The 23,300-nt window shown below is 57.6% G+C and overlaps 1 protein-coding gene across 1 annotated transcript; it reads right to left on the bottom strand.

Moving 5' to 3' along the window:
* Positions 1-5,834: 5,834 nt before the first annotated feature.
* Positions 5,835-18,853, bottom strand: HDAC11 (histone deacetylase 11). Its single transcript, XM_065885800.1, has 10 exons — positions 18,809-18,853; positions 17,691-17,839; positions 15,306-15,406; positions 10,054-10,170; positions 9,023-9,065; positions 8,689-8,765; positions 7,588-7,650; positions 7,246-7,342; positions 6,223-6,401; positions 5,835-6,050 (listed from the first exon to the last, which is right to left on the bottom strand). Coding segments are annotated over exons 1-10 (1,044 nt in total). The 5' UTR covers positions 18,811-18,853.
* Between the last annotated feature and the right edge of the window lie 4,447 nt (positions 18,854-23,300).

Genomic DNA, 23,300 nt, shown 5'->3' with positions numbered 1-23,300 from the left:
TCTGCAAGCTGAAGAGACAGCAATATTGTGGTGTAACTAGGACCAGATGGGCTCCAGGAATTTCCAAAGGCCTTTTAACATATTAGACAAAATAGCCTCCCAGCCACACACCATAACTCCGTCTGGCCGCCTGGGTATCGGTTACCGCGACGACTGGCGGGCTGCAAGCACTGGCTCGGGGGTCCCAGCAGGGAGGAGTCTCTGGCCGGGCCCTGCCCACTCCTCCTGGCCCCGCGGGAGCGCCCCTCGGATGTGACCCTTCCCCAGACCTCCAAGGCCAGGGAACCTGCCAAGAATCTCACGCTCAGAGTCAGAAAGGGGTGGGAAGTCCCAGCAGCCACCTAGCTGGATCCCCGACCACCCGTCGCTAGCACACCCCCTGGGAGGGGAGGTCATGGCCATGGGGCACCCAAAGGTGGGGTACCTGCGGCATGCTGGGCCCAGCCTCTGGGGTGGGCAGGGGCCGTATCCGGGTGGAGACCCACCCTCCCTGCGCCCCTTTCCTCCTCCACGGACACAGTTGTGTCGAGAACAAAGCGGCTGAACACACGCTTGTGCGTGAACCGTGCCGTGAACCCAGAAGCTGCACTGTGTCCCGGCCATGAGAACACCCCGTCTCGTTCCCACCTGAATGACATCATTAGCTAACGTTAACTAAGCACCTGCTGATGCCAGGGCACCTCATGGGGGGAAGGTCGGGGCTCAGGGAGGTGACTGCCTTCCTCAGGGCCGCACAGGTGGCGGAAAAGCCAGGATCTGACCACCATGTACACCGCCTCCCGCCGGGTGAGCTCCCACATGCAGCGAGGTCCCCGTCTCTCTGGGTCTCCGTTTCTGTCTGCGCAGCGAGAGGGTGGGGAGCAAGCCAGAAGGATGCATCCCACACTCAGGCTCTGGACACTAATTCTGCCCTCAAATGACCCAGAGAGTATAGGCCAGCCCACTTCCGTCACCTCACACAGGCCTCTGCAGAGGGAGGGCCAGCTTCCGAGCGGGGACACACCTGCCCGGGGACACTGGCAGGCCAGTGGCAGAGCAGGTTCAAACCAAGGCTGGCCAACCCCAAAGTCCACGTCCTTTCTCCAGAGGCCCCCCGCCGTCCCGGCAGAGCTCAGGACTCCCACTTGCCCCGTCAACCGTGCCTTGACCCTGGTGGTAACAAGGGGTGCAGAGGAAAATGCCCGGGGTGGTGGCGGAAGCGATGCTTGGCCCGCCGTGGGAGGAAGCCAGGAGGCGGCTCTGGTACCAGTTGGCTGCCAGGGGTGTCAGGCTCCTTAACAGCCCTCCCTGGGCCTCATTTTCCCCATTGATAAATTGACGGTGGTGACCACCAGCAGCGAGCCAGGATCCCAGCGGGCCCTCCACGAGGACAGCCTGCCCTCTCCTGCAGTGCGCCCCACCCACCATCCAGCTGCCATGCACGAGGTGGCCTCTGGGTGCCATGTGCACGAGAGGTGAACAGGCGGCCCCGGGGCAGGACGCGGAAGCCGCCTGAGCAGACAGCCACTTAAAACCGTCACATGTACCTCAGCCTGGCCCTGACACCACACTGCAGGACCCAGGAGGGATGCCTTCCCTTTGGGGTCCGCTGTCTCTCCTGGACATCGGGGTCTGACACCTGCCTCTCCCGGGCGTGAACCAGGGAACAGCTGAGAGGTCCAGGTGGGCAGGGGGACGCCATGCCCCCCAAGATACTCTCATTCCAAACCTTTGCCAGAAGGTCTGGTTGTGGGAAAAGGGTACTCGTTCTAGTCAGGTGGCCTTGGGTCCCTTCCCTAGCTTTTCCATTGCCTGACTGTGTGACCTTGGGCAAGTCACTTGACGTCTCTGAGTCTCGATCTCATCATCTGTAAAATGGTAATGATGACGATGATGGGTAACTTGTACTAAGTGTATGCTCCATGCCGGGACTGCACTAAACACTTTAGAAATATTAACTCATTTCATTCTCATGACAGTCATCCCCATTTGCGGTATCATCCCACCTTACAGATGAGTATATTAAGGCACAGAGAGGTAGAGTCACCCAGCTAGCAACGGCAGGAGGTAGGACTCAAGGCCAGTCCAGTGAGGCATGGATTAACCACTGCCCCCCGCAGCCTGGCTAACAATCACGGGACAACATTGCTCCCAGGGTGGCACCGAGCTTCCCCGTTTTGGCCCTGGGCTACGAGCGGAGCATCCCCAGCCAGTGCTGGCTGAGCTAAATGAAACCAACTCAAGGGCAGGCGGCCCTGGAGGAGTTCCTGGCCCTAAACCCCAAGCATTTGGCCGAGGAGCCAGGGAGGCGTCCTACGTCTCCTTCAGCTCTGCCCAGGAGTTCTGCTAGGCTGGGGGGCCCTGCCAACGCCCCCGCCTTTGTTTATGCCCCAGGCATCAGGCTGGGTACGTTCGTTCCTGCCTCTGCCCCCACCAGCCTCAGGAGGGGGTAGGTGGGGGGACACTGCTGCCCCCGTGCTGTCTGACAGCCCGCCACCGGCCCCCGGCAGAGAACAGGGCTAGGGTTCCGCGAGGGCACCCCCTTCCCCTAGGCCTAGCAGGCTCCCGCCAGCGGGGTCTGGCGGGGGAGGAGAGGGACGGCAGCGATCACACAGCACTCACGTGGTGCCAGGTTCTGAGCTGCCTCCAGGGTCACCCGACACCCCTGCTCAGCCCTGCAGGCTCAGGATGTGACCCGCCAGGAGGGCTGAGGAAGGAGGCTCTGAGAGGCTGTCACTTGCCCAAGGCCCCACACCCAGGCCCAGGTCCTGCAGGGCTCCCCACGTGGCGGGCTTGGGGTCCCAGGTCTGCCCACTCCCCAGCATGCTCCCCAGCACATGGTGGGGGGAAGGGGCCTCATCTGAGCTCAGACATTCAGGAGGCTCTGGAGCTGTCTGTTGCAGAAATCCCATGCCCGCCAGGACCGGGCTGGCCCACGCGAGCTCCTTTTTGGAGGTTCTCCCCGGAGCACGTGTCTGACCCCAGAGCTCCCGGCCTGGCCCCAGTCTCACCCTGGGCTGCCCCACCCGCCCGGACAGCCAGGGCTTGGAGTGTGCCCCCTGGGTTTTGATAACTTGGAGAATAATTTGCAAAGAGGACAAAGTGCACAGACCTTAAGAACAGATCCTGAACACCTCACCGGAACTGGCCTTGGCTCTTCTCTCTGCCCTTCAGGAGAATCACCCTCATTGCTAACACCCCCTGGGCACTCATGGCGTCCTAGGTGTTTACTCCTGGGCCCACCCTCCAGGTGACTATGGTGTCCTTAAAGGCCCAGAATACAGAGGAGGAAAGAGCTGCGGGTTCTGGAACCAAGGCCTCGGCTGGAACCCTGCTCCTCCGCCTGCTAGCTGTGTGCTCTGAGCAAGGAACCAAGCCCCCGTGCCTCGCTGTCTGCCTCTGGAAAACAGAGAGGACAGGGCCGTGCCAACCTGCATCCCCCTCACACCTAGCACAGGGCCCACCACCCCGATGTCTTCATCTCCTGCCCTTGCCCCGGCACTGACCCTTGTGGAAGTGCCCATTCCCCACCCAGGCTGTGCCACTAACCCTGGGGGTGCCCTGGTCACCCTGCCAGGCTGAGGACAAGGTCCTGCTCCCCAGCGGCCCCCACCCCGCCCATCCGCACCTGTGCTCCCAGCCCAGGCCTGGAAGACCAACCCCCCCCCCAAACACACACACCACCCCGCCGGGGCCCCCAGCTGCCTCCTACACTGGGCAGAACCCAGCCCAGCCTGCCCTCCCATCCCCACCCTTCCCCGACCCTGAACCCCTCTCTGTCTAGAGAGCACCCTTCACCCTTGCCTAACCTGACACAGCTGAGAACACATACTTTGGAAACTGGCAGAGCTGAGGTCAAACTTGGCTCTACCATTCACGAGACATGTGGCCTGAAGCAAACTCCTCACCGACTCTCAGCGACCTCATCTGTAGAATGGGAATAATGACCTTCTCCATGGGACTCTGTGCATGGGCTAAAACACTAGCGTTTATCAGGCAGCTACCCCACGCCAGGCCTCTTGCTGTGTGAACTTTCTATCTTTATTTCCTTTAATCCTTAGGAGGTATGGATTCTTCACCTCAAGAACACATGGCAAGGCTTCCCTGGTGGCGCAGTGGTTAAGAATCCGTCTGCCAATGCAGGGGACACGGGTTCGAGCCCTGGTCTGGGAAGATCTCACATGCCACGGAGCAACTAACCCGGTGCGCCACAACTACTGAGCCTGCGCTCTAGAGCTCACGAGCCACAACTACTGAAGCCCGCGCGCCTAGAGCCCGTGCTCCGCAACAAGAGAAGCCACCGCAATGAGAAGCCCGTGCACCGCAACGAAGAGTAGCCCCTGCTCGCCGCAAGTAGAGAAAGCCCACGCGCAGCAACGAAGACCCAAGGCAGCCAAAAATAAAATTAATTAATTTAAAAGAAACACACTGCAGCCAGGTCGGATCAAAAGAGCCTTTATGGTTCTCCAGGCCGTGTGTCGGAGGTGAAGTGGTGTTAGATGCCTCGAGTCCGATGCAGGGACCAAGGGCAGGGGCGGGGCAGGGACGGGGTGGGGTGGGGTGGGGCGGGTAGGGCGTCCAAGCCTAAGGAGCTCAACGTGTTTGACACTTGGTGATCTTGGAACCCTTCCTGCCCCGCCCCCTCCAGCAGAGGGAGCGGCGAGAGGGGTGTGAGGGAGAAGGTAGGAGAATTCAGGAGACCCCCAGATGGCAATGAGCACAAGTCCCGTGGGGGGGGTTGATCAGGGACGGCCCTCTTTCCCTCCCCACCCGCTTTGACCACTAAGAACACACCCAGGCAATGGAGCAGTGGACACTCCCCCCGACCCCCAGCTTCCTGTGGGGTCCTGAGCATCCCCTTCAGAGTAGAGCTGACGACAAGGTCAGGGCCCCCCTGGGCAGTGCACATCAGGGCCTGGCATTTTGGATGAGCCCAGTGGAGGCTGCAGCCCCCGCCGGGGCCCCACCCCAGCCCCCTATGCGTACAACCTGCAGGCCAGGATGGAGACCCTCTGCTCCCCTCCAGCAACGCCAGCCTGGCCTCGCCAGCGCCTCAGTCCCCACCTGGGCCTCGGGGCCTGTGGGACCCAGCTTGGCCACCTGTCCCTCCCCGATTACCTGGTCCAGGCCTCACCTTCCTCTGTCCCTCAAGCCTCCAGAGCTAAGGCCTGTCCCTGAGCCAAGAGTTCTTTCCCCCAAACCCGGCGCTCTCCCTGGACGGGCAAGATGCTGCTGAAGCAGGGGTTTGGGGCTCCTCAGGCCTCCCCTCCCCTCCCCACCAGGGAGGGGCTCTCGGACAGCAGGTCCAGACCTCACTTTATTGAAGGAGAAGCCAGATGGGAAAACCCACCTCTGCATCCCCTTCCCTGCCGCCCCCTCACATCCAGGACCAGGGCCCCTGCCTGCTGGCTGGGAATCCAGGGACCCCAGACGCCTGGCTCCAGCCCCCTCTCAAGTCTCCCACCCCTGAAGGGAGGAGGAGAGGGTGCAGAAGAGGAGGGAGGGGGCCCAACTGTGGAAGAGATGGAAGCTTCCTTGGTCTGAAACGGTCGCACTGTTTTGAAAACCAGAACACCCCACCCCTGGGGGCCCTCCCTGCGCCTGGGAGCTTCAACTGCCCTCCTCCCTCCTGGGAGAACTGCCGCCTGGTCAGGCCGTGACCGTGACCGTGTGAGTCTTTCCGGGACTCAGGCCCTGCCCTCTGCCCCCACCCGCAGAGCGGCCCGGAGACCGCGACACCCAGCACAGAGAGCGCAGCTGCGCGCGAGGTCCCCCCGCATTTGGAAAAGGAGAAGCACTGAGGGGCGGGCGGGCGGGCGGGCAGCAGGCAGGGAGCCACTCAGAGGGCAGTGTCGTCAGGGCACCTCCAGGGGCAGCAGGGGTGTGTCTGAGTTCTGTGCTGAGACGCTGGCTGACTGAGGCCCGATGAGCCCCTGGCCATACAAATTAAGGATGGAGTCGGCAATGATGCGGGCTGTACGCTTCTGGTACCCGCCCGAGGTCACCATGAGGATGGGCACCTGGTGGCCTCGGACCAGCCGGAACACCAGCTCATCCCGCTTCACGACACCCTGGTGTGGGGGATGGGGAAGGCTGGAAAGTCCTGCTGCAGGTCTAACCCTGCTCCAGACCGCTGCTGCTTTTGCCCTTCCCCTCTGGCTTCAAGAGAAGCACCACTGCTGCCCACCTGCCCTGCCGCTGCTGTGTCCCTGGACCCTCCCCTGCCCCAGGGTCAGGAGGTACCTGCGGACTGATGGACAGGCCCCCGAGGCGGTCCCCCTCAAGGATGTCAGTGCCTGCGTTGTACACCACCACGTCGGGCTGATGCTCCTGGAGGGCTTTCTCCAGGTTCCTCTCCACCTTCCTCAGGTACTCATCATCCTCCGTGCCCCACTCCAGCTCCACCTTCCGCCTGATGGCCTCTGCGAGGGAGACAGCAGTAGCCCCAATGTGCAGAGGTGGGAAACAGGCTGGGGAGGGCGAGGACGGCCCATTTCCCCATCTGACTCCCCAGTGCTCGACCTCTTATTCACCCAAAACTAAGCTAAAAAAAGAGCACACAAGCGGCCAGGGGGACCCAAAGGAAAGAAGGGGGATCACAGATGAAACACTGCCCTGGGTGGGGATTCAGGGACCCATGTCAGGTGTCTGAGCCCACTGTCTCCGTAAGTCCTTGCCCAGACACCGCATGTGCCCTTAGGTCCAAATCCAGAACATCTGACATTCAGTTCAGAAGCGGGTCCCTGGGGCGGCAAAGCGGCTGATGTGCGCACAGCAGCCCCGCCGGCACTTAGCGCCTAAGTGTCCCTTCCCCACAGGGTGGGCAGGTCCCTGTGTTTCCGAAGCTCATCTGAGAGTCTCTACCTTTTAATTGATCCACCTGCATTTACTTAGTAACTATTATATTTGAACTACTTTCTGCCGCCTTATTTTATATTTTCTATTTATGTATTTTTCCTTCTTTTTTCTTTTTTGTCCTTCCCTGTTTTTGACCAGACAGCTGCATACCTAGGAGAAAAGTCTACTTTAGTCTTCTGGTGGTTACCCCAAAAGAAGGACTCACAGTGTTTATTGGGCAGGTTTATGTGGTCTTGGGTGGGTCAAGTGACCTTTTTAGGTCTCCGTTTCCTCGTCAGTCTCCCCCTCGCAGGGATGCTGAGGATAAATAAATGAAGGGACCTCTGCAGGTCCCAGCATGTAGGAAATGCCCCAGAGAGAGCCCCATCCAAGCAAGAGGCCCTGGGGCTGAGGGACAGGGCAGCTTACGCTTGGCAAAGCGGTCCCCGGGGTAGATGTGGCGGTTGTAGACGTCCATGATGTACACGCGCTTGTCGCCCATGAAGTCCCGCTCGTGCCCGTTGCCCTGTGGGGAACACACGGAAGCCACTCATAGGCAGGTGCCCCGGGAAAGGCACCCCCAACCACACCCCAGGAAACACCCCATGTGCCTGGGTGCGGGCGGCAGAGGCCCAGCCTGGGGCTTGGGGGATGTTTCTGGGGGAGCGGAGCCCACAGCACGGTGGTGCGTGTCAGAGGCAGCTGGGGAGTGCGGGGAGGTGGCCTGGGGGGGGCGGGCCTGTGGGACTCCGGGCCCCACCAGGCACTCACCTGATGGGCATCGAGATCAACGATGGTGGCTCTGGAGACACCCTCCACTCGCTCAAACAGAAACTGCCCAGGGCGGGAGAGGGGAGAGGTAAGGACCACACAGGCCAGAGGACACAGCCCTGTAGGGGTTCCCAGTTAGCGAGGGGGTGGGCCGAAGCCTGTACATGCTTATGGGAGATCAGGCCACCAGGCAGAGCCCTGGGGAGCTGTGTGGCTCTGGAGAAGCCTGTGTGCGTATTCAGGGAAGGCTCCCTGGAGGGGCACGTGCTGTGCCCTGAAGGGCCAGAGGTGAGGAGGTTAAGAGAGTTGGCCCTCCGCGACAGCTCAGGATTCCCGGGAAAATGCTGGGGTGCAGAGCGGGGAACCCCCCTCAAGGCTGTGCCTGGAACTTCATTCTGCCATCTCCGCCTTCCTACAGGGCCCAGCCCTAAAGCCTCCTCCTCTGAGAAGCCCTCCTTCCCCTCCCCCACCCTCCAAGAAGGTCTCCTTGCGTCCCCCTCTCCGAATGACCAGGGTCTGCTGACTTGTCCCTCCTCCCCATTAGTCCCCGTGCCCTGTGGGGACAGGAGCCACGGGGCCCATGCCGACCCCGAGCACGAGGCCACGCGCGGGTGCTGAGGCAGCGTTGCGGTCTGACCGACGTGGAGACCGCTGCCAGCTCTGCCCCTTCCGGCTGTGCCCTCGCCCCTCTGGGCCCGTTTCCTCGTCTCCTCATCTGTAAAACGTGAGGATGCAGGGGCGAGCCCTGGAGGACGGAGGCGGCCACAGGGCCGGGCCTGCGGTAAATGCCAGCCGTTGTCACCACCATCAGGGTCATTATTTCTATCTCACCCTTCTCATAATTTAATATTGACATGGAAACTGTTCCCCTCCGGTCCCCTGCCACTGTTGAAGGCTGTCACCTCTGGACCATCTCAGGCAACACGAAAAAGCAAGTGTCATATCTGGGTTTGGGTCCCAGCCCGGCTGAGGGACCCGGGCGAGCTCCCGTCCCTTCTGGGCCTCAGCTGCCTTCTCTACAATGCGGGGTGAGCACACCAGATTGGGGGATTCCAGGGAGGCTCTCGGAGGCGACCCCCCCCCACATGCTCTCGGGCACACCTTGATGGCGAGCGTGATGTCTGCGTAGGCGCAGAAGCCCCCGCCCCGGTCGCTGGAGCAGTGGTGGAAGCCGCCACCTGCGAGGACAGCCGAGGTGTTGCCAGGGCCTGGCTCAAGGCCCAGACACCCCCCTCCCACCTTCCTCCCAGGGCCCCCCTCCCCGCTCAGCTCCCAGGGACGGCTCCGGGCTCCAGGCTGCCTAAGTCAGCTGACCCTGCGTGGGCATGTCACCATCCCCGGGTCAGGAGGCAGCTTTGCCATCGTGGCCACCCCTGTCCACAGTGGCACCAGAGCTGCTGCCCCCAGGACCCAGGCCAGGCCACGGGGCACTCACCTATGTTGATGGCCCAGCCTCGCTCCACGGCCAGCTTCCCCGCCTTTGGAAACAAGCACAGGATGAGGGGTGCGGGCGGCCAATTCCTGCACTTACTTATTCATTGAATCACTCATCCCATAAACACCATTTCCAGCCAGCTCCAAGGCGGGGATGAGCTGGGAGGTGGGGTACAGGAAGCACCCACCCATCCCCAGCAAACCCCGAACCGGCTGGCTTATGAGACGTGCGGTGCGTAAGCCCCTGTGCAATTTGGCGAGGAGGCCGGAGGAAATCAAAGTTCAGTCCTTAGGATGGAACGTGAGCTGACAAGGATTCTCAAGCAGCTTTTAAAGGGAAAATGGACAAATTTTTGTTCCTGGAAATACTGTCGCCTTATTACTGAAATCCTATAGGAAATCATAATTTTGGGGTGGGCAGTAATATTCTAATAAACTTTCAAAATGCACAAATTTGCAAAGCTGAAAAGAAAACTGTAGGGGTCAACAGGTATTGACCCCTGTCTGGGTTGGACCACTGTACATTCAAATCATTTCAGCTCCTCGACCTCCAATCAACTCCGCAGTCTGCAGCGAATTTTCGAGAAAACTACACGCAGAACGTGAAACCCAGTTTTGCTGCAAGTGTTTGTGACTGCCACGCCCACGATGGGGGGGAGGGGCACCATCCATCGCTGACGTCATAGGGGTTTGTTTCCGTCTGAAATTTGAGTAGCTCGGAGTCACAGTTTTAGGACATACTCTCCAGGGGGTGAGGATACATCTTACACACCAGCAAATACGGTAACTCTGACAGGTGGTCTTGGGGGCAGAACAGTGAATTCTAATGTCCCAGCCAGACAGGAGAGGCTTTGGAAGAAAGAGTTCTTGTTGCCGCCTTGAGGAATATTTAGGATTTTGCTCAACTACTCAGCAGCACGAGGCATTCTAGATGGAGAGCCCAGGGTGGGCAAAGACCCAGGGTGGGAAGGGGCCTGGGGTGGAGGGCCCAGCCCAGCCGCTGCTCCCCCCGCAAACCAGCTCCCCACCTACCATTATGGTTCCTCCCGTCTGGGTCCGGAGGGGCTTCAGCACCTTCCTCTGTACCAGGAAGTTGGGCAGGAAGATGACAGGGGGGATTTCTGTGATGGTTGCGACAGCAAAGGACCACTGTGGAAAGAGATGCGGGCCATTGGCCTCCCTCTGCCCGGTGAGCCCAGAGGCGGCAGCGGGGGAGCAGATTCCCCCTGGGTCAGCTTCGGGGTGGCGCGGGGGGTGGGGGGGACTTCGGGCGAGCGCAGCTCCTTGGGTGAGAAATGGGAGCTCCCACCGTGGCTGAGCTTTGGGCTCAGTACAGAGATGCTCACAACCGCACTCTCCTTAAAGCTAAGTCAGCCCTCGGTCCTCGCGCTCCAAGGCCCTCGGCTGCCCTCTTGTGCCCAGAAGGAGAGCTGCAGGGGACTCCAGGTCACCACGGAGCCCACCCAGAACTGGCCCAGCCCGCTCACTGCACAGAGGGGCACTGAGGCCCCGGAGAGGCGGGGGGCTGGGGGGAGGATCTTTTCTTCCAAGGTCACAGGGAGTCACTGACGGAGCCAGGACTGGACGCCCAGGGCTCCTGCTGTCCAGGCACAGCACAGCCTCTCCATCCATCGGGAATCAGTCATCCCTTCAAATGGGGCTGGATCTCCTCATCCTCCACTGCTGAGGCAGGAGGGTCTGGAGCACCGAGAAGGCGTCTGCACCAAGATAAGGACACAGGCCTTCCCTATAACCTCCCGAGCCCTGGGCAAGCATCCATGCACCCCGTTCCTAGACCATCTCCTGCCTGCCTGGGAACGCCCGAGGTCCAGACCCTGCTCTCCACTGACCCCAAGCAGAGCCCTGGAGGGGCCCCAGCACTTGGTAGATATTTACTAAGCACCTGCTAGGCTGCAGGTCGCAAGATGGCACTACTCCTGGCCTCACGGACACATAGCAGCCTAGCAGGGAGGCGCTGATATGCAATGCGACAGCCTTGCTGGGGAGAGGGAGAACATGGTCTGGCTGGACAGCTGCGAGACCCGTGTGTGTGTGTGTGTGTGTGTGTGTGTGTGTTTTCGTGCACGTGGGCAGAGGTGTGCATATGCACATGCATTCATGTGTATGCGTGTGTGGTAAGGGGCAGACCCAGAGAGGGGAAGACGGCCAGCTCCACCCATCTGTCCCGCCAAGCCCATCACCCAGCACCGGGCCAGCACACGTGAGGCAGAGAACCACTGTTCGCTACAAGTAAGTGAGCAAAGAGCCCCTGAAGGAAAACACTGAGTCGATGTCCCCCTCCCACCCTCGGCAAGCCAGCAGGGGACAGAGAATGAAAGAATAGGAAGCTATAGCCCCAGACAGAAATTAAGAAAGCAATTTCATTTACAACACCTTCAAAAAGAATAAATTTACCAAGCAGGTATAAGACTCATACACGGAAAACTACAAAACGCCGCTGACAGAACTTAAAGAAGATCTAAATAAGTGGAAAGACATCTTGTGTTCATGGGCTGGAAGACCTAACATTGTAAAGATGTCAGTTCTCTCCTAATTCATCTACAGATGCACAACTCCTGCCAAAATCCCAATGGCCTTTTTTTTTTTTCTCTGCAGAAATGGAGAAGCTGATCCTGTAACCCCGGGCGTCCTGTTTCCCTGGGACTCTCTGAGACTCGCCCCCCCCCATCCCCCGGCTGCTCCATGGCACACACGGGGGCCTGTGTCTCTTCTCCCACAGGTGCCGGGCGCTGTGAGGGTAGCAACGAGGCCCAAGTTGTGCCCAGACTCCCTGGGGCTCCAGCCACAATTTCTGGGACATCCTTGGCATCCGTGGCTTCCTTGGCTTGCAGACCCCACACCCAATCTGAACAAAAGAAAATCCTATTGTTCCAACTTCCTAACAAACCCCAAGTTCTGCCACGTGCCCCCCCAGGTCACAGCTGCTTCCAGCCTCATCTGAGAGGACGGGCGCTCTCACCAGGGTCACTGTAACCACCTGCTCCCTCCCTTTTGTTCCGACAGACTGGTCTCGACCATTCCCATCACAGCTGCCAAGCAATCCTGTTAAAATCTAGGTCAGAGCACGTCCCCCTGCTTGAAGCACTCCTGGGCTCCCACCTCCTTCAGAGCAAAGCCACAGCGGCCACAGGCCCTCCGTGGCCTGGCCCCGATCATTTTCCAACCCCACCTCTTACCGTCTCCCTCCCATTCCTCCCATCCTCGCTGCCGCTGGAACACACTGGAGATACTCCTGCCTCAGGGCCTTTGCACTTGCTGACCCTTCTGCTCGGAATGCCCTACCCCCAGACCAGACGCCCACAGAGCCCACTCCCTCAGGGACCTCAGTCCACGGTCACATGGCAGTGAGACTCCCGGCCTCCTATTTTGAAGGGCGGTCCTCCCCAACCCCTTTCCCGCTGTCCTTTCCCCAAGGCACTGAGTGCCTTTTAACACACCAACTCCGTCCCATCAAGAGAGGGATTCAGTCTCTTCTGTTCCGCCATCATCCTATACCCAGAGCAGAGCCTGGTCCTCTAAACACTCACTACATAAATGTGTCCCGAGCATTGCCCAGCACAGGGTACACAGGGACTACATGTCGGGTCTGCGTCCCACCACCCGGCGCCCCATGGCAAACTGTCACAGGGTCAGCACGAGGCAGGAGCCTGGCCCTGACCCGACCCAAACCCCACCCTCAGTGGGGCCGACTCTGGGCCTTGCACACGGCAGGCGCTCAGTAAACACTTGCTTCCCTGAATGGACGTCATCTGGCAAACATCAGGCCACTGCACCTCGTTCAATGCCCAGTGTATTAAGCATTGAAGGCCACACCAGTGCAGGGCCAGGCATGAGCCCGGAACACGGGTATGGGGCAGTACGGGCAGGGCACACACAGGACCGCTGAGGAGAAGCAGCCCTGGGGGTCCTGCAGCAGAGAAAAGAGGAAAGAAACGTCGTGGACATCAGGGGCCAGGGGGCTGTTCCCGAGAGCAGCCCCTAGACACCACACAATGCCTGGAACGTGCATGGGTCTCACCTGAGCATCTGGGGCACGTGACCCCACATCACTCTCCTGTGGCACCTGGAACACAATCCAAACTCCTCCTGAGGCCTGCAGGGCTTGTGGACCAGGGCTGCTGGCCCCCCTGACCACACCACGTGCCGCGTCAGTGTTTCATTCCCTTCAGCCTGGCCACTCAAGCAACCCTCTCCCCTTCGGGAGGCCAAGCCCCCTCCCTCTCCAGGCCTGAGACTCTGGACATTCTTCTTTTAAAACTCCACATGAGTATCACCTACCCCTCATTCTTTGATCTCTGCTCACACCTCACCTCCTCTGTGAGGCCCTCCCTGACTGCTCAAGCTAAATGAACATACCTCTGCCTAATTACCCTTTTTTTTCCCTTCATAGCCCTTGGTGCTCTCTGAAATGCTCTTGTACGGTTACTTCTTTATTTTCAGTCTTCTTTAATGAAATACAAATCCATGGGAGCAGGGAAACTTGCTTATTCTTTTTTTTTTTTTGCACCCAGTACACAGTCAGTATTCGATATAGACGTGCTGCATGACTGAATACTTCTTCACCTTAGTAGGTCATGTGGAAATCATCATGTTTCTCCTTTTGCTCTGGCTGCTAGGGAGCTCCAAATACATGGCACAGCCATAGCATCTTGGTTATGTTGGCATATCTGAAGTCTCCTCCTGTCCTTGACCTCAATTTTCTATTTGGGGCTCTACTTGTTTGCATTATTGCTTACCACAGAGTAAGCTGCCTTCAGGCTTCTGGGGTCCCAAGGCCAGGCATGCAGTCAGTCCCACACCATTCCCTGAAAAGCCCCTCAAATGGATGGAGCCCTGGAGCCCATCCCCCATCCCCAGCGTTATCCTGGCACTGGCTCCAGCCTGGCGCCACTCTGTTCTGGTCTCTCCCTGCCCCCACCCTCACCCTCTGGCCTCTGGCAGGCACGTCCTCCTGACCGAGCTGCTGGGCTGTGACCACGCATGTCCGGGCCCTGGGAAACCAGAGCAGCCAAGTGCTGGGCTTCGTGCCAAGGCCTCGCACACCTCACTCTCCCGGGAGCCAGGTTTCAACCTCTTCCTGGTAATCTTTCATGAGCTCACACTGTCACGGATCCATCTAGAATTCTCACAGCTCAGGCCAGCGTGGAGGAGGACGGAGGGCAGCTGCCGTGGCCTGGAACCCGGAAGACCTGACCGGATGCCCTGCCTGGGGTCTCCCCCGGGCCTGCTGGACTTCCCAGGTGACCTTGAGCAGGTGGGGCCTCTTTCTGGGCCTAGGTGTTTCCACCTATGGGGAAGAAGCCTGGTGACCTCTGGCACCCACTCTAGCTCTGAGTCTAAGATGAGTCCTGCTGGGAAGCCTAGCGGTCAGGGGTCAGGACTCCACGCCCTTGGGGACAGAGAACCTGTGGCATCCCTGACGCACCAGGTTCTGATGCCACCCCGAGCCCAGCCAGCCCTCTTCTCCCACACAGGGGACTGACTGAACGCCTCTACCCTCAGAACCACACTGAGGAGAGCCATGCAGCTCCTCTAGAAGGAGGTCACCACGGGCAGACCCCATGTGCTCTGCAGGTGGGCTTCAAAAATCTTCCAATGAGTTGCTACATTAAGAAATCAGGAACTGTCACTTAACATCTGGATTTCTGGCTTCTCTTTGAAAGCTGGGCCCACGGTGGAGGCTGGGCGGCAGCCACCAGCTTGGGAAGGGCAGGAGCTCCAGTTGTCCCAGACACCACCCATCACTTGTTTATGTTCCCTGCTGGGCCCTGGGGCGTAAAAACTCGTTTTCAGCCCAACAGTTTCCAACACGTCTTTAGCTGCAGAAGCCCTTGAAACAGCATCTTATACTTTAGCACGAGGTAAAAATAGGCCGAAGTGGAATAGCTTTGGTTGAATGGGGACAAGGGACTGGAGCCCCCCCACCCATCATCCCAGCAGGGGTCTTTGAGGCCTGTCCACATAGCACAGATTGAAAGTCACTGATGCAGAAGCCCAAAACCCCAATGAAGGTTCAACCCCCACCAAGTGGCCATCCCTGCTTTCATACTCCCAAGGATGGGGAGCTCATTATCCCCTGGAGTAGCCTAGCCCATCCCTGGTATCTGCCTTTCTAGGACACCTCTCTCCTGTCGGGGATCACAGGCTCACATGCTCCCCCTGCATAGGGACAGGAATGGAGCCCCTCGAGGCTGTGCATCCCCAGGCTAAGCGGCCCCCTCCTCCAGCCCCTCCTTCTGGCTGGCAGGCCCCAGGCCCTGTACCTTCAGCTCGTTGAGATAGCGTCTCGTGTGCACCACCAGCAGGTCTTCGTCCGAGGCCTCCCGTGCCTCCACCAGCATGCTGTCTGATAGAAGTTTCTCTTCTGAAACCACAAAGCAGGCCCCATGCATCCCTGCCGCCTCCAGGCCAGGCCCAGCCCCAGGCCCTCCCACAGGCTGGCAGCCCTGCCCCAGGACAATGTGGGCCCTGATGGCTTGCGGGCGGTCTGAGAACGGGCCACCTCTCAGGCCAGTGGGGACAGCGGCCAGGCCCTCGGGCCAGGGGACATACGACATTGTGCACAGCGATCCTCGTGTTTCCCAGGCCACTGACAGCCGGGAGGTGAGCTCAAGTGTGACTGGACACCTTTTAGAGGCAGGTAGCACACGGGTCATTAACGCTGACTCTCAAGGTGAGAAAAAGCTCTTCTGATCGATTCTCCCTCCACCTTGGGATGACATCATGGGGGGTTTGGTATACGGGGGGCCTCTCTTTGACACCTGCCTGACCCTTGCTCATCTCCCTTTTTTTAACCCCCCAAAAGGAGCAATCAGTTTGACAGTACACAGCTACAGTCAGCCGCCTGAGTTGAAATAACACTGCTGTTTTCACTGCATTTACTTTTTACCATGACCTTCTATTTATGGCAAATGAAACTGGCTTTTTCCATTTAGATGACATAATGTTTCCTTTTAAAACAGGTTTATTTAAGTTTCTTAAAACGAAGGCTAAGTCAATAAAAACTATGAAGTAAATAATGGAACAGGTGGTATGAGGCGATGGCAAGGTCCCAAGAGCGGTTTGCAGATGACTGATGTTTGGGAAAAGCCATGTTATTTCATTACCACATACGCATACACCAGACAAGACTTGCTCCCTTTTGCAACAGAAGAAATAAGGCAGAGAGGACGAAGTGCTCTAGGGCACAGTGACAACAGGACCATGATGCTCTGGTTCTAGGGAAGTCGAAGGACAAGGTCAGAATCTAGGGGACCTATGCTAATGTGTCACTCTTAGAAACCAACCCTGGTAGAAACCAACTAGTTCCATACACTTCTCACAAAGAGCTCCACGTATGGCAGGTATCCCCCCGGCCCCAAACACTCCATGGCTCCCCACTGCCTTCCGGCAGGGAACCAGCTGTTTTCTTGGCGGTACCCAAGGCCCTTCACCATGTGGCCCTGGCTTCTTTCCACCCACATGCTCAGAGGGAACTCGGGAAAATGGTCAGCTCAGAGTGAAGGGGACAAGGAACCCTTATGTTGCGCTACTGGGTGACACAGGAGCCCAAGAAGGGGCAATGAACACAGAGACTCAGGACCACTGGAAGCAGAGCGTAAAGGACCCCATTCAGGAAGGCATGAGAACAGCCAGGGGAGAGGCAGGATGGCTCCGCTCACCTCACCAGAGCTCTTGCCATGGCTGCACACCATTTGTACTCTTTTCTACTTAATATTTTTCTTTGAATATGCACTCTGGTCACTATTGCAAGTGGAAAATCTGTATCCCTTGCCATAAACAGAAGTTAACCAAAAATAAAAACAAAAAATATAAAAACAAATAACAGTGTTATTAATCTCTAATTTGACTCTATTTTCTGCCAGGTGCAGAGGCTGAGGCTCGCGCTAGATTTGTTAAAAAGGGAGATGGGCTTAGGTGTTAAAGACGGGCTAGCCCCACAGTGAAACTTCCCCCAGGTGTCATCAGAGGGATTGTGCGATTTAAAGATATGCAATGTTTCATCCTATGCCAGGTAACATTTCAGGTAATATTTCCTACTTCCCTCAGTTAAAGAACCCACAATACGAGGAACTAGAATATTTTTTTTCACCAGCCTACTGTGATGCCTGAATTTTCCACATGAACCAGACCCCTAGATTACAAACCACAATTGAAACAACGTGCTCCCCAGAGCACCACCCCACTCAGGGGATGAGCCATGAAGCGGATGAGCCTGGGGCTCTGAGGTCCAGGCCCCATTCCCCCACTCAATAGCTGTGTGCCTTTGGGCACATTTTCTAACTCTCTGGGCCCCAAGTTCCTTCATTTGTAATCCGTGAGGTTGGAGCAAAGGTTGTCCACTTCCCAGACTCTAGGAGCTTGTGGGCTATGGACAATGCATTCCTCCAAGCATCAGCTCCCCTTCTACTGGGTCTCCAGGGGCAGAGACAGGACTTAGGTCCACAGCGATGGAGAGCCAGTGAAGGTGTGATACGGGAGCATATCATGCTTAGAAGTCTGTGTTGGAAAGATCCTTTTGACAGCACGGGTGGGAGGCTGTCTCAGGGCTGACACTGGAGGTGGGAGGGCCTGACGCTTGTGCCAGGGAAAGAGCAGCAGGTGGGCTGGAGAAAGCAGATGTAGGGTCCGAGTGGGGCCTTCCATACCTTTTAGGAAGCTGATCACTTTGCCCCATTTTCCTGCATCAAAGGGGTGCAGCTTTTCCAGGCCCAGGAAGGTTATGTTGTAGCGCGGTGAGTACACGATGGGCCAGCGTGACTCCGGCACATGCTGGTACAGCTGGGTTGGGTGTGGCCTTCCATGGGCACAGAGACAGACATGCACAGACAGGAACAGTCTCACTGTGGGAAGCAGCTTCCCATTCAGCGCCAGCAGGCTGGGATTGAGCAGACAGCCCTGACCCAGTACCACCAGCTCCCTCGGTGGCAGAAAAAGGGCCACTTACCAACAGCAACAACAGTAATAATAGCGGTTCCTTACTGAGCTCCCTGAACCATTCAACCCAATCCTCACAGCAGCCCTGGGGGGTAGGCACCACCATCCCACCGGAGGCTCGGGGAGGGAACCAGGTGCGCCCAAGGTCACACGGGTCTGTGGAACAGCAGATGTGAACCCAGGTGTGTCTGGCTGTAAGGCCTCAGCACCTCACCTCCACATGATAACAATTACATCAACAGCCCTGTGGCCGTAGGCCTCGCTTTCCTCAACTGTAAAATGTGTGGCTGTTGAGAGGAATGAGATAACGCATTTAACAACTGAGCACAGAAAGCGCCCTTTCCCTGAGAGCTGAGGTGACAGTTCCCAGAAACAGCAGGTCGGGGCTCACGCAGGCTGCGGCCCAACCCGGAGCCAGGAATGGGGTCACCTCGGGCCCCGCCGCGCAGCTGACCCCCATAACACCTCCGCAGCTGCCGCACAGGGAACAGAAACCCGGCTGCCACTGCGGGGGCCTCCGCTTAGCTGGTGGGGCCCGAGGGCAGACGTCAGAGCTGCGCTTGTAGCGAGCCCCCGCCGGGACGGCGCCCCGCGCCGGTGCCCGTCCCGTGGGCCGCAGGTTAGCGGCGCTGGGCTGGTCCGAAACGCGGGGCCGGCCTGGCCACAAGAGGCCCGAGCGCCCCTCACCCGCCGTACCTGGGCCCGCACCTGGCGGGCTCGCCCGGCCGCCCGCGCACTGGTGCTCCCGCCCATCGGGACCCCCGGGAACCCCCCGGGCTTGGCCCGGCGCCCCATCCCGCGCCCCCATCCCCGCCCCCGCCGCACTCACATGCCGGGGCCGGGCCCTCCCAGCGCTGCCACCACACCGCGACCGGGCGGGCCGGGGAGCGGCCCCGCCCAGGACACGCCCCCGGCCTCTGTCGTCTCCACTGGGGGCGGTGCTCCGAAGATTCGGCTCCGCCCCGCCTCCACTCACGCCTGCGTCACAGCACAGAGGTCTGGAGTGCCGCACAGAGCGCCTCTGCGGGAGGGAGGCCACGCCAACGCCCTTCAAGCGCGAAGTGCCCCCTTCCTCAGACCAACACCCAGTGAGATCTCGCCCGGCTTGGAAGCCGCGCCCCTTATGGGGAGGACCACTCGTCCCAGAGTTGGAACGGGAGGCATAGCCCCGCCCCATAGGAGGGGCCAGTCTATGCCCCGCCCCCGGCCGCCAGGCCTTCCTGCGCGGTCTCAAGGCTTGGGCGTCCTGGGTGTTAGGGACGACGGGCTTCCCGGCGGACTCCGAGGCGGAGCCGCTGTGTGGCCTTGGGCAAGCGTCCGGGCTCTGTGGTCTCTGTTTCCACGAGTAAAATGGAAGAGTCGGGGCCGTGTGTTCTGGCCCTGACATCTCCGACCTAATGGGATGCATGACCACACTGACCTGAGGCCACCCACTCCCCCCCACTGCCCAGCCCCTGGCGGCTCTGACATGAGACGAGCGCTCTACACACAGTTCTTTAGGCCGTCTGAGCCTCAGTGACCTTACCAGTAGAATCAGACTGGTGATCCAGTCTTCAGGGTACAGTTGCTTATCTGCACACTCACCCCTGCCCCGCCCCGGGAAGCCAAGAGGAGCCCGGCGACAGCTGAGAGTGTCTTGGGGCTGGATCCTGGGAGGAGGCCCCAACAATAGAGCCCCAGAGGACAGAGACAATGGGCTTCTCTGTAGGCCCAGCTGCCCCGCCCACCAAACAGAAGCAGCTGACCCCAGGGCTGCCAGGAGCAGGGCAGCTGAGATCGCTGTGTCGGTGTGACGGGGGTGGAGGTGAGGGGGCACCATGAAGGGGAAGGGCACAGACGTTTGAACAGTGCCCTGCACGTGCCCATCACCTGATTGCACGATGACCCTGGATTCTCACAACCTAATCCTATGAGGGTTACCATCATCACCCCAATTTTATCATGAGGTAACTGAGGTTCAGGTCTGGATTAAACCCAGACCGCTGCCTGCCTGCAGCGCTGTGGCCTTGGGTAACTGGCTTCGGCTCTCTGGTCCTTCATTTCTGTGTCTGAAATGAAGTGATGCCTGCCCCTCCACCCATGGGGAGGCTGAGAGAATCCAAAGAGGTAATCGTGCTAATTATTATTTAAATAGCACATAGCTTGTGTTAGGTTCAATTCTAAAAGCTTTACGCTCATTTGATCCTTACAGCACCACTAGGAGTGGAACTATGGTTATCCCCAGTTTACAGATGAGGAAACTGGGGCACAGAATGAAGTAATTTGCCAAAAGGTCAGGGATGTGGACAGACAAAATATAGCCACAGAAAGAAAAAAATTAATATTTAATAACAACAAGGGAGAAAGTGCACACAGTGGTCCTGTGTCATTGAGAGAGGCTGACTTCATCTCAGGAGCTTGCTCTGTGGTTTGGGAAGTCACATGGATGAACCTCTTGTTGAGAGAACAAAGATCTGGGGCAGACTGGATAGGAGAGCTGAGGCCAAAAAGAGTGGGACTGCTCTGGGGAAGAGGGTTTTTTAAGTTGTGTCCTGTGTGGCTGAGGAGAGAGGTGCTCTGAGGAGCCCTGCGGCTTGAGAACACCTTCAAACCTCCATGCCAGCCTGGACCACCTACACACGCTATTACTTCTGGGAGAAATAAACTATGTTATTCGTGCTGAGTGTTTGGGGGCCTCTTTGTTACAGAATCCTAGTCTATCTGCTCACCAACACACCACACTGGGACAAAGCAGCGAACCCAGCAGGCAAGATCTAAACGGCTTTGTCAAGCTCACAGGTTAGGGGGAGAGACAAATCTTAACCTACCCAGGAAACAAATAATCATGATTACAAAGTGTTGAGAAGTGTTATGAAAGGGACAAGGTGTGATGGTGAGAGAGAATGAGGGGGCGCCTGATTTAGACAGTGATTAGGAAGGCCCCTTGGAAGAGATTATTATCTTTCACTTTTTAACCATGTATATCTTATTTTAAACGTCAGTGCGACAAAACGAGACCCTGAATTATCGAACATGTATATTCTTTCCCCCCTTTCATGAAGTCTTGGAATATATTTCAACTGAAAGTCAATAAGGAGCCCCCAAAACATAACACTTCTTTTGAACAATACAGTTATACAAAGGACAACATGAACTGTAGAAATGCACCAAAGGTGAGTAATAATTGGCACAGACCCAATATTTCAGTATTAGTTAATACTAGTTAAGTTGACATGGTTTTAAAACCATGTCCTTTAAGTTCACGTAAGCACCCCTCTTTCCATTCCACTGCTGTACCTTGGCAATTTTGTCCATATTTAACACCACAGCCACAATAACGACAATTATATTAGCTAGTATCCGTTAAACCCTGAATCAGGGCCAAAGCACCGCCAAGTATGTAAAATGTGTTTTGCTATTTGTTTATTGATGAAGAGACGATTTTTTAAACAAGCAAAGAAAACTGCAAGTGCAGAGGCATGGATGCCAGAAGGAGCTTGTATTCAAGAAACAGAAAAAGGGGAGTGTATATATTATTCCTGCCACAATGTGAAACTGTAAGTAATAGGCAGGGTCTCAGGAGAAAAGAGAGGACCCACTCAGTGGTTTATTGAAAACAGTTTAATGAAGGGGTAATTTAACTGAAGTGTGTGTTTGGAGAAGGTGTTCAGGGTGTGGAGGAGAATCAACAGGGGATGGTACAGTACTGGCGCTGGCAACAGTGGGAAGCCTTCATCCCCTAAACCTGAAGAGAGTGGGGGAGGAGTGGTTTTCTGGAAGAAGTGAGAGCTGCAGGTATGAGTCAAGGATCCTCTGGGAAGAGCAGCGTTTAGAGAGATTCAGCCACCGCCAAAACTGAGGGTTGGTAGGGAAAATACCCCAACTTTTCTCTCCTCCCACCCTCGGATGCCCACTGATGCTTCCCATTGGCTGTCTCCCACTGGTGCCTCCCATTGGCTAGGTCCCATTGGCTATCTTCCTTTGGTGCCTCCCATTGGTTGAAGCCAACTTGGAGCCTAGCCAAGGAAGCCCAGGTGATGATGTCCACAGAGGTGAGCTTCATGAGGGGACACAAAGCAGAGTGGAAAGCTGTAGCAAGTGCATCTGGGGGATGGGGATAAGCGGAGAATAACCACTGGTGTTCTAGGTGACCTTGGAGTTTTCTGCAGACCTTTCTGAGCCAACTCTATAACAGGAGTGAGTTAGACTTGAAAATCGACCCTGTCCCCAGTACTGTTGACCCAGAGCACTCACAGGGCCTGTCACCATGGAAACCTGAAACTCGGCTTGGCCACCTCTGCCTACCATCCAAACAATACCCCAAATCAAAGAGCTAGTCCAAGAGCTGACCAGGTGGCACATCTGTAGAGCCTCGGGCCTTAGCCTCAGAGAGACAGGTTGGCAGGGCCTATCGAGACCAGCAGGGATGTTTGGACGTCCTGGGTGGGATGAAATCATCGCTCCCATCTCTGGGCTCCTAGCGGCAGTTTGCTCTGCCAGGGAGGACTGGCCCTGAGGGAACTCACTCCACAGCCACGGCATCTCAGCCCACAGCTGCCTGGTCTCTGTCACTTGAGGGCCCGGGAGGCCAGCAACAAACAGCGCACAGGCACTCGGGGTGTCCCTCAGCCGCACACAAGGAGGGATACACACCCCACAGCCACAGGCAAACACCCACCGCATCACACCCAGATACACACAACAACGCATACGCGTCCACAGCGCGGTCCACCACGCCCAGCCCCTGACCCTCCACCCTGGCCAATTCTTCCGTTCTTCCAGTACCAGTTTTCCGGATTGTCCCGGGATGAAGGTAGGATGCCCCTCAGTCTGCCCCTGTGGATCCCTGATGTCTGCTTCATCGAGGTGCCTCTGCCCCAGAGGGGGATGTTCCTGGAACACAGATCTTGAAGGAGGAAAGGAAGGATGGAGGCCAGGAGGGAGGGAGGGAGGGAGACAGAGACATAGATGTGTGAGAGCACGATATAAATATGTCAGGGGCAGATTCAGGTTTTGTTGGGCCCGATGTTTATTCATTGGGGGAGGGAAAAGTTTTTCCAAAAAAGGAGACTCAAACTATGAAAACAGATTAGAGACAGACCTTGGAAGGGGCCTGTGTCAGTGAGGGCCCTGGAGTTTGACAGCAAAGCGACTTCTAACACATGCGTCAAACACAGACGTGTAAGCCCATCAACACGTGTGGGAGCATAGACACAGGTGCCCGGACTCCAGACCAGCTCCAGGTGGCTAGCAGGGGCTGGGCCCCTGTGGGCACCAGCTTCAGAGACCCCTGCAGCCCTCGCTTGGAAAGCGGGCTTCGGCCCAGCTGCTTCACGCCAAGA

The sequence above is a fragment of the Phocoena phocoena genome, chromosome 10 (genome assembly GCF_963924675.1).
Source record: "Phocoena phocoena chromosome 10, mPhoPho1.1, whole genome shotgun sequence".
In the NCBI taxonomy this organism is placed as follows: Eukaryota; Metazoa; Chordata; class Mammalia; order Artiodactyla; family Phocoenidae; genus Phocoena; species Phocoena phocoena.
This window is presented reverse-complemented; position numbering and strand designations above follow the sequence as displayed.